Source organism: Lynx canadensis, chromosome B2, assembly GCF_007474595.2.
Source record: "Lynx canadensis isolate LIC74 chromosome B2, mLynCan4.pri.v2, whole genome shotgun sequence".
Classification (NCBI taxonomy): Eukaryota; Metazoa; Chordata; class Mammalia; order Carnivora; family Felidae; genus Lynx; species Lynx canadensis.
Window position 1 is genome coordinate 125,521,225 of NC_044307.1, and position 14,672 is coordinate 125,535,896.

A 14,672-nucleotide genomic window follows, 5' to 3' on the forward strand; every position below is an offset into this window, starting at 1 on the left:
TACTTCTAAAAATAACCTTAAAAAAATATGATCTAGGTGCATGAGAATCACATTTGGGAAGATCAACGTTATTTGCAAAGAAAATGGAATCAAATACTACGCTATTCCTTTAAGGCTTAAATACAATCAATGTGGGAGAATGTACCTGGAATTTAAAATAATTCATGCACTTATTTACTAAATTTCTCAGGAATTCAAAATAGATGTAATTTTTATTTTAAGTGTAATTTTTAAACATCTGTAAGGTTTGTTTTTTTTTTTTAAAGTCTGCATTAACTATCAAAATACAAAAACCTTTCTAACAGCAGACCACAGCATTAGCTTCAGAAATACAGCAAGGGTGCTATGGGTTTTCATCCTAATTTTTTATGAAAACTCAGCCTTATTGGTCACCTGATATTTTTTAGGTTCTGGCCCTAGAGGCCATGCTTTTGTAAGGGCTGGTTATCAATGCTTATAATAGCAACCAGTTTCTCTTGAATACACTGTCCAACGTTAACTCTTAACACATCTATTTTACACTTGGTATGCTTCCCAAACCACAGACCTTTTTTATGAGGTACGGAACTGATAAAGCAGGAAAATTCTGGCGTCTTTTAACAGTTCCTCTAAGTTCATGAAATACTGTCTTTGAGCTTCATGTACCTTGTTATCTGTCCCCTTAAATATTACAGATGATTAAAATCTGAGCATAATATTCCAAAAGAACTTGAATTTGAAGATTATAGAATTCAAATTATGAGGATCAAAATATGACTTGACCATCCTCTTAACTTTAAAACAGTATTTTCATAATCCTTACTGTTAGTTCACTTGATATTCTTAGTTTAAGCAATTTGAGAAGACAAAAGGGCAAGAAAATCTATCACTCAAAAATATCACAAAACTGTTACTTCTTTGCTTCCATAAATACTACATAAAACAGCCCTTTAGAAGGGAAACGTCATTGTTTCCTTACCCAGGGCCACATTTAGAAGATGTTCCCAAATAAACAAAGTATTTTAAAGAAGCAATTCAATGAAAAAAGGCACACACATTTTCTATGAATTCCATGACATCAACCTTTGGTGACAGCCCTCTAATCTTATAAGCAAGAGATATTTCATATGCATGCACACATATAAATTTTAGTATTCCTTTCCTTAAACACAGAGCAGGAAGCCAGACTATAGCTATTTACCTTTGATGTATAAGTGAGATGCTAAGAGCATATAACAAACAGAAGCCAAAGTCATTTTCCCAAGTATGTTTAGAAACCTATCTGTACAGCAAAGCATACCAGTTATATTAATGGGAACCACGTCAGCCTGGATTGTTTGGGCTTGCTGTCGCATCTTCTCTTCTGGCGTTGGCAAAGGAAGTGACTTGGTCCAGTTCGTTTGAGTATGAAGGTCAGAGAAGTCACTTGAGGTTGGCGTGTTAGGTCTCCTGATGGAAATAAGTCCTTCCTCTTCTGATGAAGAAATAGAACACTGCAGGGAAAACAGTAAGTAGATGCTGTAGTGTGCAAATAGCTGGCAAAAACATTTAAAAATACATTCCTTGTTTAAAGCCTTTTTTCAACTAGGGCGCGGGCACCTGGGTGGCTCAGTTGGTTGAGTGGCCGACTTTAGCTCAGGTCACGATCTCACGGTCTGTGAGTTCGAGCCCTGCGTCGGGCTCTGTGCTGACAGCTCAGAGCCTAGAGCCTGCTTCAGATTCTGTGTCTCCCTCTCTCTGTCCCTCCTCCACTCAGTCTGTCTCTGTCTCTCAAAAATGAATAAATGTTAAATAAATAAGTAAATCAATAAAATATTTTTTCAACTCATTAAAAGCGAGCCAAAAACAAAAACAAAACTGGCCACATTTAAGAAAGAAGCAATAGTTTGCAAGAAAACTGCTCATCATCTTGAGCATGACCCGTTATGTATATGATTCACGCCGTCGCCTTAGTCTCTAAACCATGAGGTCTGCAAACGGCTTTGCTGACCCTCGATATCTTTTCAGTTCTTCCTGTTTCTCCTATATTTACTGTGGTCAGAAAGCTTATGGATTTAGTTGAATGCTAGAAGCCCGGAGAAGCATCATGGCTGTGGCCATCGGTTTCCATTTTTATTAAAATTTTGTTTGCTCAAAGTCATTTCTAGCCTCAACCTCATTTCCTTCAGGCGCTGACCTCAAGGAACATTTCTGGAATCATAGAGCTATTGTGTGCTCTTCTGAAACCATTTATATGAAAACAATTGGTGTGAAATTGTTAAATCCTAAGAAGCTGACTGAAGCTCTGCTCTGAGCCTTATCAGAATTCCATGAAAACATTTCTGGCAGTGTCTGTTTCAATACAGATTAACATCCTAACTGGGGAGCCCTTCTGTAATACCTTTCTTCCCATAACATCTTAAAAAGCGGAAGCAAGAACGCTGTTTGGGGAAGCATTTTACCATGGACGGTACCATGGCCGCACAACAGTTGGCTCTTTGACAAGGAAGCTCCAAGAACTCAAACACAATGGGCTCACAAACAACAATGATGACAAAAAAGGGTGACTGGCTTTTGTTGAGAAACGGCAGTTTATAATACACAATAAATGTCTAAGAACTGGTCTTCGAGTTGAAAGCATTTAAACTAACTACCACCTCTGAAAATAAGGCATTTAAAAGAGTTTTACTTCAGAATAAAAAGTCAATGAACCTTCCCAAGGGAATACCTGTGTAACCAGCACCCAAGTCAGCTCAACACTCCCCTCCCGAAACCACACACCCCTAAGCAAGGGTAACTACTCTCTGACTTCTAACACCCCACCATAGCTTTGTCTGCCTATGTGTGACCTAAAGGGAATCCTGACGTTCTCTTTTGTGACTTTCTTTTTTCGTTCAATATTATGTTTGTGAGGATTTATCTATCTTTAAGAAGCAGGCATTGATACCTTGCTGGATTTAATGCAAGTTTCTAAAAGCATACAGGTAAGAAATTTACAGAAGAAATACATCTGTTAGAAATTTCAACCACTTAAAAGAACACTGTAATCACTGTTTATTACTATTGAATTCATCTTACAGTAAAATATCTGTTTTTATTCTACAACTACCAGCCCTGCACAAATTTCACAAGGACTACAGAAGAGCCAATTAAAATAGTTTGGTATTGGGGGATAGGGCCTAAACTAAGAATCCAAAGACCTGAGTCTATTCACTTTATACCTAACAGTCTCGTGACTTTTAGGCTCTTCTTGAACCCTTCCTTTGCTGTAAAGTGGGGCTATATGTTTCCCTCCTGAGTCCCACAAAGAGCCATTCTCAAGACCTAATGAGATAAGGGCTGCCTGGGTGACTCAGTTGGTTAGGCCTCCAACTTCAACTTAGGTCATGATCTCGTGGTCCATGAGTTTGAGCCCCATGTTGGGCTCCGTGCTGACAGCTCAGAGCCTGGATCCTGCTTCAGATTCTGTGTCACCCCCTCTCCCTGCTCCTCCCCTGCTCACACTCTGTCTCTCTCTCTCTCTCTCTCTCTCTCTCAAAAATGAATAAATGTTAAAAAAAATATTAAAAAAAAGACCTAATGAGATAAAATCTCTGAAAATATCTATGGCTGTTAAACATCATGGAAATAAAGGTGATGGTCCTATAAAAGTGACTTTAGGAAAGCAAAATCATGGGGGCACCCGGCTGGCTCAGTCGAAGAACAAAGGACTCTTGATCGTGGGTTGTGAGTTTGAGCACCAAGTTGGGTGTAGAGGTTACTTTAAAAAAGAAAAAAAATCTTAGTAAAAAAAAGAAAGAAAGCAAAATCATGAATTGACAAGTTCATGATTTTTTCTTTTATTGCAAAAAGACTACCAATAATAAAGGTGTTGTGGAAATAGATAATATAAAATAAATCATAATGAAACATCTCTATTTTTGACTTTATATTCTCAATACGTAAAAATGTAAAATGATACGGTAGTTTCTTCTCCACCTAAGTTAAATTGTGAAAAGACGTTTGTAATTAAACTGACAAATAAATATACTCGATTTATAATGAGCATATGTTACCGACATCTGATAATGATATTAAATTACATCGGATTATGATATTAGATCACACCATATCCATTTCACATTTGATCCAATTCTGCTTAAATGGTTACAACACCTATCAATGGTTCCAACTCCTACCTATCCTTGAAAGATAAACAAGGGAATGTTTGAGTCAGCAGTGGCAGCGAAGCCACAGTGATATAAATAATTTCCAGCCTTTTTGCACTTGTACCACACTGGTTACATATGACTTATAATACATATTCTCTACCCTTAAGATGCAGATTCCCCCTGCCCCCCAGGCACACACACAAGTAAATTAAAACTAACTGTATATGAGAATTTCATGACAGTTCGCATAAAGGTCTCATGTCGATGACTGAATCTCAACGTTGCCAATTAGAAGGTTACTCCAATTTTCTGATACACACACAGAAATAATTTCTCAGGTAATCTTGAAATACAGCACACACTTTCGAGCCTACAGGAAGCAAATCCTAACGAAACCAGTTTAACAGAAAAGTAAAGCTACATACAGCTTGATGAAGAATAAATAGCACGGTGACATCCTGCAGGGAGGGTTCCCTTTTCCCTGTGACACCTGCCAAGGGAGATGGTGAAGCACCGTTCCACAGTCTGTGTGCATCTCAGTGGTGCCCAACAGCCCTAGTAACCTACTTTTCTTTTAGCTGACTGACGGCGTCAGAATCGATAACTATCACAAAGAGAAAGTACTTGAGTTTAGCCTGGTTGCCGTGGGATGACCGCCAGGGAGAGCTCCAGTACGACAACTTTCAAAGGTAATCTGTTATAAAGGGCTCTCTTCATTTGTGAGACAATTTCCCAAGCATGGCAGAGAATAAAGTTCTATGCAAATGTGACTATTACACAGTGCTACAACTAAGGAAAGATAAAAACCAGGACGGTATGACTTCCAGAACGATCGCACTCCTATCCTTCCTAGGATTTATAAATCCAGCAGGGGCGCAAGGAACCACCTCCTGCATCTCAACACATTTAGCCGAACACATCATGATTACTCCGTTAAGATGGACACTGTAATCCTCTGGATTATGTTAGCCTCTTACCTGGCCTCCACATTTCTGCCTATTGTGCCCACCCTCCCGCTCCAAGTCTACGTCTCAACACAGAGGCGTGAGGCATCCTTTTAAAATTTAAGTCAGATCGTGTTGCTCCTCTGTTCAAACCCCCCAACATCCTTACCATGACCAACAAGACCCTACATGATCTGCAAAGGGCTCACCACTCCCTCTGACCTCATCTCCTACTATTCAGTCCCTTATTTCATTCTAGCCACTCCATCCTTTCTGTGTAGTCTCTTGTACATATCATGCACACTTCTGCCTCAGGGCCTTTGCACTTGCTGCTCCCGTTGCCTGACATGCTCTTCCCTTAGACACCCACACCATCTTTTTCTTCATGTGTTTATTCAAGAGTCTCCTTCTTGTTGAGGTCTTACCTGTTGAGCATACCTCAAATTTCAACTCCTCCCTAATATTTTATATCTCCCTTCACTGCTTTTTCTCTTTAGTACATATCAATAGTATACATATATTTTAGATATTTACCTTGTTTTCTCTCCCATGAGAATGTAAGTTCCAGGAAGCTTTAAATCAGAATTTCATAGAGAGCTATTTCAGGATTTTAGCTAAAAAAGGGTCACCATTTATTTACTGGCTGCTACATGCCTTGCTCTGGGTTATAGACTTTATAGAAATTGGCACCTCATTTAATATTTATAGCATTAGCTTCATTTTATAAATAAGGAAATAGAACAAAGTAATTTTACTTTTGGGACGTTCACAAGTGGACAACTGGGATTAGAACCCGGACTTGACCCCAGAGTCTCTGCTGTTTAACAGTGTTAAAATAACAACTTGGCAATATTTGCAATAAGTTACTAGGCTGTCTGATCTAAAGATAAAACCTCCATTTATATCTCTTCTTCAAGAACAAACCTTTTAAAAATCTAGAAAAGCCACCACAGTGTGGTGCAGTGGAAGAAGCACTAAACCCTGGAATAAAACACTAAGTACCAGCATCCTGGCTCTTGTCATTTACAAGCTATAGGTTTTGAGCAACTCAACTCCCTCTGTTGAGAACAGAACAACTCAAATAGCTTCACCATGCTTCATATTAATGGACTGCCTCAATATAGAGTGAATTACTTTTTTCAAACATGGAGTGTAAAGTTGCCTTGCTTTCGGACCTTAAATGCAATTTTTAAACCTGTCCGTTGATTCAGTAACGTTCCCTGATACCCCATACCCTGATCCCAGAAGGAATGAAGAGTCACAAATGAAAGGAGAAACGACAATTCCTTGTGCCAGATTACCTAATTTAGAAAGGGAAATCACTGGCCACACCAGCAGTTGTTGTGTAGATTTGGGATGCTGCAGACCTGCATTTCAGAGACTCCTAGGTCCTGTCTGGAAGCCAGACAAGCTCCCACCAGATGGACAGTGGAGCCTGAAACATGGTCTCTTTGGCAGGTGGCCAAGCTATCAAAAAGTGAGCTTAAATGTGAATCACAGATTAGCCCAGGCTTTTTCCTTTTTAATCTGCTATGCTCCTAGCAATTAAAAAATGTAATTATAATCAGAGCTAAATTTAGCATTCATTTAGCAATTATTACATGAAAATTAATGTAGAACAGATGAAACTATATAGAGTATTATTATTTTTTTTTAAATTTTTTAATGTTTATTTATTTTTGAAAGATAGACAAAGCATAAGCAGGGCAGGGGCAGACAGAGAGGGAGACACAGAATCCAAAGCAGGTTCCAGACTCTGAGCCACAGGGCTTGAACTCATGAACTGTGAGATCATGACCTGAGCCAAAGTCAGATGTTTAACCGATTGAGCCACCCAGGCGCCCTTATGTAGAGCATTAGTTAAAAGAATACTAACATACACTCCACTCCTTTTTGCAGGACATTGACTCTGTCTTTGACGTTGGGTTTTTTTTGTTTGTTTTGTTTTGTTTTGTTTCCCAGAAGGAAATCTGTCTTGGGTTGACTCTTGGTTTTCCAGATCATAGATGGCTTCATAAGGTGTCGAAACTTCCGCAGCCTTTTTTGCCTATATGTGCTTCTTCTACTTTCAATATACTTAGACACAAAAGATCCTGACTTATTTCTGTTCTCTCCTATCCCCTCCCCGCCAATCCCAGGCTCAACAACAACAAAAAAAGCAGGGGCAGCGGAAATGGATCCATACGGAAGCACAGTTCTTGGCCCATCTAGCGGCTCCCTGATGGCCAGATGGTGGTGTCCATATCCACAATATTAAATAGCTTCAATTGTTCTTTCTCTCCCCATCAGCATATTAGTCCTTTTACCACAAAGCCAGCCCCTTTGTCCTTATTACATGTTGGATTAAAATATTGTGGACTGAAACTAATATTGTGGACTGCATATTAAGGATCTTTTCCTTAAAAGAATGGAAAATACTTAAGACCTTAAATGTTTCAACTGATATAGTACTTCTTACTTATAATCTTTTCATTTTAATAAATGATATATACAAAATATATAACATAATGAATATTTCAGAACTTACCACCCAACCCGTGACTTATATAAACTATTACCAATAACTGCATCTACCTCAGTGCTCCTCCCCACTTTCCCCAAGATAACCACTGTCCTGAATTGTGTGTTAATTATCCCTTACTTTTTGTTATATATGTACCAATATATGTAACTTACATGTTTACTGACTTTTATAAAAATGGTTCATTCTCGGTGTTGTGTTATTTACTTATGTTTCTAAGACACATCCATGTTTCTGTGTGAGCCAACAATTCATTCATTTTACTGGGTATACATTCCATTCCAATACGTATTTATTTATTCACTCGTTTACTAATGTAAAAGACTGCTTCACTTTCAAGGGTGCCGAAGGTGTTCACTACCATGATTGTGGTGATGGGCTCACGTGTGTACACATATATCAAAACTTACTAAATTGTATAATTTAAATATGTGTATTTTATGTAAATTACATCTCAAAAACACTGTTTTAAAACCGAGATTTCAGTTTCAGTATTTTAAAACTATGTGATCTTACGCAAGCGATATAGTCTCTCCAAAATGCAGTTTCCTCATCTGTGTTATGGGTACAATCCAAGCTACTTTGCATGGTTGCAATAAGTATTAAATAGATTCACATATAGCACGGAGCCTAGTCTCTGGCTCCTGAACTTTTCCACATGTTGGGAGATACAGAGGTATACGGATAGCAACAAGACAGGAATGCTGTGTCCCCATGTAAAGGGGAAGGCAGATATGAATGGAGCCTTATTCCAGTTTAATGGGGTGTTTGCAACAAGAGACACTGGAACAATTTACTGGTTTGAATGCATAAAGGTCTGGAAAAGTGACAGTCCCCAGGCTTCCCATTCCTGCTTGCAAGATACAAAGTAACCAAGGTGTCCCAAACTGGGAAGCACTGAACACAAGGAGCTAGCATAGACTCCTCTGGGTTTCCACTGTGCCCTGGAATTACTCACAGAGACCCAATACAAATGACTGCACTAGAGTCATCTAGGGCATGGTTTCTAGACCATAAACCATCCTAGGCCAGGCAGTATGTCTGTATACTGAGACGAAGTGGTACTTAAGTGGTTTTTGAAACAATGGTATGAGTGAATGAATGAATAGCAGACAAGTCAACAGTGGAATGAAAAATGCCAACAACAGGCATAATAAGAAGGCATTTGGGGAGTGTAGTAATCTCCCCCTTTTGTTTCACCAACATGGTGCAAGGAAGAGAAATGGAGTATAAAGCAGAGGCCCTACATTTGCGTCCTCCCTGATGCATTCTAGCCATGTGGTCTTGGGAAAGCAATTTCATAATTCTGAGTCTTGGTTTCCAGATCATCAAAATGATAGCAATGAGGGGCGCCTGGGTGGCTCAGTCAGTTAAGCGTCGGCTCTTGACTTCAGCTCAGGTCACGATCTCACAGTCTGTGAGTTCGAGCCCCACATCGGGCTCTGTGCTGACTGCACACAAAGCCTGCTTGGGGATTCTCTCTCTCTCTCCCTCCCTCTCTCTCTCTGCCCATCCCCTGCTCATGTGCTCTGTTCTCTGTCAAAATAAAGAAATAAACTTAAGAAAAATGATAGTAATGATTATTAAAATACTTCTTCCATTGGAGTTCCTGTGGGAAATGAGATATAACTTGAAAAAGTCTGGCAAGTGTTCTAAAGTAAAGTTAGTGCTAGTATGACCTCTAGTAGTTCTATTTAGAGATAACCAACAAAGACACAACAATGGGAAGTTTGTTAGTAGTTGCTGAAACCTCTCAAATTTGTTGCTTCAGGCAGGAAATTCTTTGCGGAAAGTCTATAATAAAAGACTTAGGGGGAGTGGGAGAGTGGCCAAATTTCATTGTCCGTGGAGTCCTTTTCTTTGTAGTCTGGTTTGAAAACTCAAGCAGTTTAGTAATACTGAACTAGCCATTATTTGAGCATATTCTATGTGCCAGGCACCAAGTGAAGACTTTCATAAACATTAATTCCTTTCAACCTCACCACATCCCTCCCCAAGGAAGGTAAGGTGGCTGTGTAACTTATGATCAAAACCAGAACTCCTCTGAAAGTGAAAGGGGGTGCTATTAATAATTACGCAGGACAGCAGCTGTAACACAGGACTGTCCTGAGCAAACCAGAACATGGGGCTTCTAACTCTTTACAGCGAGGAAACCGAAGCTCATGGAGAGAAGCAATTTACCCAAAACCACTCAGCTTCAACAGGTGGACAGGCTGCCCCAAACTGGCGATCTCAAGCATCATGTTATATAAGCCTCCGATATGTGCAATTACAGAGCAAGTCTACTATCCCTTTTGTCTTTTCAAAGTCCTCCTTCAATTGAAGTATCTCTCATCAATGAGGACTAAAACAGAACCTGAGATGCTAGTTCAAAGAATAACAGGAAATAGAAAATTTCAGGTTACATCAGTACCATAAAAGCCAACCTTTTATTGCCATAATCCCAGTCTAATTTACGTGTTTGGGAGTTAATTTTATATAAGAGATTGAGCAACTCATAACTGACATCCTTTCTGCTGAGACAATGGGGCCTCTATGAATGTTCCCCTGATTCAGTGAACATATCATCAAACATAACCTCCAACAATGGCAGTTGGGGAGATGTCCTATCAACTCACTGGAAATATTTTGGCACCCATAACTGAACTTCCTGCAAATACCTGAAAAACCTGTTTGGTAGTACCTGGTACACACTGAAAACCGAAAACACACACACACACACACACACACACACACACACACGCACACACACACACACACACACACACACACACACACAAAAGGCTGAGACTAGCATAATACTAAAGCACTGACTTATTCTCTGATTTCACGGTTGGAAAAAAAAGGTGTTCTGTGAGATTTCTAAAGCCCTTTGCAGACAGCATTTCTCTCATGCAAGTTTATATATAACATATATCATTGGAAATAGTTATTTTTCTTGCTACACTTTGAAAGATACACGTGGAGATAATTAGCAAAATACCATTCCTTATACCATAAACAGGAGTCTTGCTTCGTAAACATGTTTTGCATTAGGATAATTATTCTAGAACAATTCTCTAGAATAAACACCCAGAACAGATGTCCCCTAGGTTCTTCTAACGTATGTCTTTTACCTTATCAGCAGCTCTCCTTTTAGGAGCGTGCTTCTATCCTAAGCACATAATAGATGCTTCCTATTGCTGAATGCAAATCAGATGCTTTTCATTCTGTGTACCTCTTTCCAGGTCAGAGCATTTGTAGTCTAAGCGTTTGTTAACTTCTGTGTAGTCCACTGCTCTCCTCACCATACCCCAACCCCTACCACTTACCTAGAAAATACAAAGTAAAGGCTTTCCCCAGCATTTTCCCTCAAATTTGACCTCTACATACTCTGTATCTAAAATAACCCCAACTGTTGGGGCGCCTGGGTGGCGCAGTCGGTTAAGCGTCCGACTTCAGCCAGGTCACGATCTCGCGGTCCGTGAGTTCGAGCCCTGCGTCGGGCTCTGGGCTGATGGCTCAGAGCCTGGAGCCTGTTTCCGATTCTGTGTCTCCCTCTCTCTCTGCCCCTCCCCCATTCATGCTCTGTCTCTCTCTGTCCCCAAAATAAATAAACATTGAAAAAAAAAATTTAAAATAACCCCAACTGTTAAAATGACTTTTAAGAGCATGCATTGCACTTAAGGGTCTTGGCCTTAACACGGAGACCATAAACTGCTGGCTTGGAGCCCCTTTTATAGTTACTGAACTCCCACCTGATTTCAAATGCCAACTTGATCACGTACTAAATCCCATGAAGATTTAGGTAGACTTCTGGTCTTTATAGTCTATGTTTAATATTCTGTCCTGCTGGTCTGTACATTCAGATTCCACACTGAGCAATTCTTGACTCTTTTTAGTACCTGGTGAGGCGAGTAGTTCTCCTTCCTCATTGCTCCTCTAGGTTACAGCTTTCCCCGCTATGACCCTTAGATCCTCTCTGGTCCTTCCCTTTCTCTGTCCATCCCCCAAATCACTCTTAAACCAAAACGAAACTAAACCACTCAACATCTTATTGGTGTTGTGTTAATTCTATAAATTAACTTGGGCAGAAATGACAGCTTTCTGATATGGAGTCATCTCATCTAAGAGCATAAGAGAGAGAGAGAGAGAGCCAGTGCGGAAGAGCAGGAGAGAGAGGCAGAGGGAGAGACAGAGAGAATCCCAAGCAGGCCCCGCACTCAGTGTGGAGCTGACATGGGGCTGGATCCCACCACCCTGGGATCGTGACCTGAGCTGAAATCCAGGGTCAGATACTCAATCGACTGAGCCATCCAGGCACCACGTCTGCCATTACAACTTTAAATAGATTTTTCCTATTATATCTTGTAATTTGCTTTTGTAGATACATCAACATCATACCTTTCTATGTCATTGAAGTTTACTGTTGATAGCAGTTTCAAATTTTTTTTTTTTTTTCAACGTTTATTTATTTTTGGGACAGAGAGAGACAGAGCATGAACGGGGGAGGGGCAGAGAGAGAGGGAGACACAGAATCGGAAACAGGCTCCAGGCTCTGAGCCATCAGCCCAGGGCCTGACGCGGGGCTCGAACTCACGGACCGCGAGATCGTGACCTGGCTGAAGTCGGACGCTTAACCGACTGCGCCACCCAGGCGCCCCTAGCAGTTTCAAATTTTTATTTTCCTGGAGTCACCAAGTATACAAACATATCATGTACAAAGAATGATAATTTAACCTCAGTCTTCCCTTATTTCTGAGCCTCTTACCCTACAACTTTTCGAATTGTTTTGGCCAGTTCTTCCCATACAATATAATAATAGTGACAAGTGAATGTCCTGTCTTACGTCTCATTCTAAGAAGAATGGCCCATGGAATAGCATGTTGGCTTTGGTGACAAGGCAGATACATTTTAAGGTATGAGTATCTACTTGTTTCTATATTATGGAGTGTTTCTTATCAAGAATGGATGTTGAGGGGCGCCTGGGTGGCGCAGTCGGTTAAGCGTCCGACTTCAGCCAGGTCATGATCTCGCGGTCCGTGGGTTCGAGCCCCGCGTCAGGCTCTGGGCTGATGGCTCGGAGCCTGGAGCCTGTTTCCGATTCTGTGTCTCCCTCTCTCTCTGCCCCTCCCCCATTCATGCTCTGTCTCTCTCTGTCCCAAAAATAAATAAACATTGAAAAAAAAAAAATTAAAAAAAAAAAAAAAAAGAATGGATGTTGAATTGTTTCAAATACCTTGTCACTATCTATGGTTTTGATCCGATCGTTCTCTTCAAATCTATTAATATATTAACATGTGATTAGATTAACTGATACTGAAAATCCTTGCATTCCTATTGGGATAAATCCAGGTTCATTTTTAAACATCTGTCTTGTAACGAGCTGTTAAATTATGTTTCCTAACATTCTACTGTGACTTCTAATGATAATATTCATGAGTGGGACTGGCCAGCTGATTTTCCACTTTGTGTGGTCTTTGTTAGGTTTGATCTCAGGGTAAATCTAATTCGTTTAAAAAAAAAAATCACACCATATCCTTCTTTTTTTTTTTGCTCTGAGAAAGTTTCAAGCATTGGATTTACTTACTCTTTCTATTTTCTTTTCCTTTTGTTTCAAGTTTTTATTTAAATTCTAGTTCGTTAACATATAGTATAATCTCGGTTTCAGGAGTAGAATTTAGTGATTCATCACTTATATATAACACCCAGTGCTGGTCACAAGTGCCCTCCTTAATACCCATCACCCATTTAGCCCATCTCCTGCCCATCTCCCTTCCAGCAACCCTCAGTTTGTTTTCTAAAAGTAAGAGTCTCTTATGGTTTGCCTCCCTCTCCTTTGTCCCCCTTTCCCTACCTACTTACTCTTTAAAAGCTTTAGTGGAACCCTCTCTATGAAACCATCTGAACTTGATGCTTTTTGTAATTTGGTTCAATTTTTTCTTTTAAATGAGCTTAATTTTTCCACCCAGTTTTATCGAGATATAATCAACATAAAACATTGTGTAAGTTTAAGGCGTATAATGTGATAATTTGTTACATGTATATACTGCTAAATGATTGCCACAATAAGACTAGTAAACACATCTATTACCTCACACAGTTACCATTGATTTTGTCAACCTGGTGTGAATTTTTGACAAAATTTCTCTATTTTTCAAATCAGAAATCAGTCTGTTAAAATACTCCCTCTCTAGAAGTTCTAGAGTCAGGTTTGATATATTATATAAATTAGAAAATCAGTTTCAACATTATCTCAACATCTTCCATCTAACACAAGATGGTACATACAACTTTTGTTCCTAATCATAAAGTCGTCTGCTTAAAAATGTTAGTGACTTCCATAGGGCACCAGGGTGGCTCATCCGATTCAGCGTTCAACTCTTCACTTCTGCTCAGGTTGTGATCTCATGATTCGTGGGATTGAGCTCTGCATCGGGTTCAAACATGGAGCCTGGTTGGTATTCTCCCTTTCTTTCTCCCTTTCTCTCTCTCTCTCTCTCCCATTCCCCCTCACAATAAACAAATAAACATTAAAAAAAAATATGTTAGTGATTTCCTATTAGCTATGCAATAAAACCTAACTCCATCACTTACCATGGCTCCCCTGTCATCCCACCTCAGCCTCCTTCCACCACTACTCCTGTTAACATTCTTGGTGAACTCAGTATCCACAGAGCGGATCCATCCCTCATCAGCCTTTCACGACCTCACCTCCAACGTGCCCCAATGACCCAGTCTCAGAAACATGCCCTGGACTTCATCATCGCATAACATCGGATATGGGATTTTAGTAGGGGCTCTATAATTGATAAATCTATAGTATTTACTGAAGGTGTAAAGAGAATAAAAGCAGCAAGAATGTGCCCAACATTTTTGGCTTCAGCATCTGGTAGAACGGAGTTATACGGTTTACCGAGGTGGGGAAAACTATGAGAGGAGTAGGTAGGGATGTGAGAATGAACATTTTGGGATTTGGATTAGGTTTGAGATGCCCATAAGATGGACAGTAAGCAGCTAAATGCATGGGTCTGGACTGGTGATAGAAATTTAGGAAACTTCAGTGTCTGGAATTTAAGGCCATGGGTCTCAGTGGGATCACCCAAGGATTAAGCCTGC

General features: G+C 39.9%; 1 protein-coding gene across 6 annotated transcripts in view; it reads right to left on the reverse strand.

Moving 5' to 3' along the window:
• The window catches only part of NHSL1 (NHS like 1), a 132,899-nt gene that overhangs the window by 20,983 nt on the left and 97,244 nt on the right, over nucleotides 1-14,672 (reverse strand). For all 6 annotated transcript variants that reach the window (XM_030316445.1, XM_032593256.1, XM_030316448.1 and 3 more), the window contains one exon: nucleotides 1,280-1,472. In XM_030316445.1, the coding sequence (XP_030172305.1) occupies nucleotides 1,280-1,472 (193 nt within the window). The remainder of the gene's footprint in view (nucleotides 1-1,279; nucleotides 1,473-14,672) is intronic.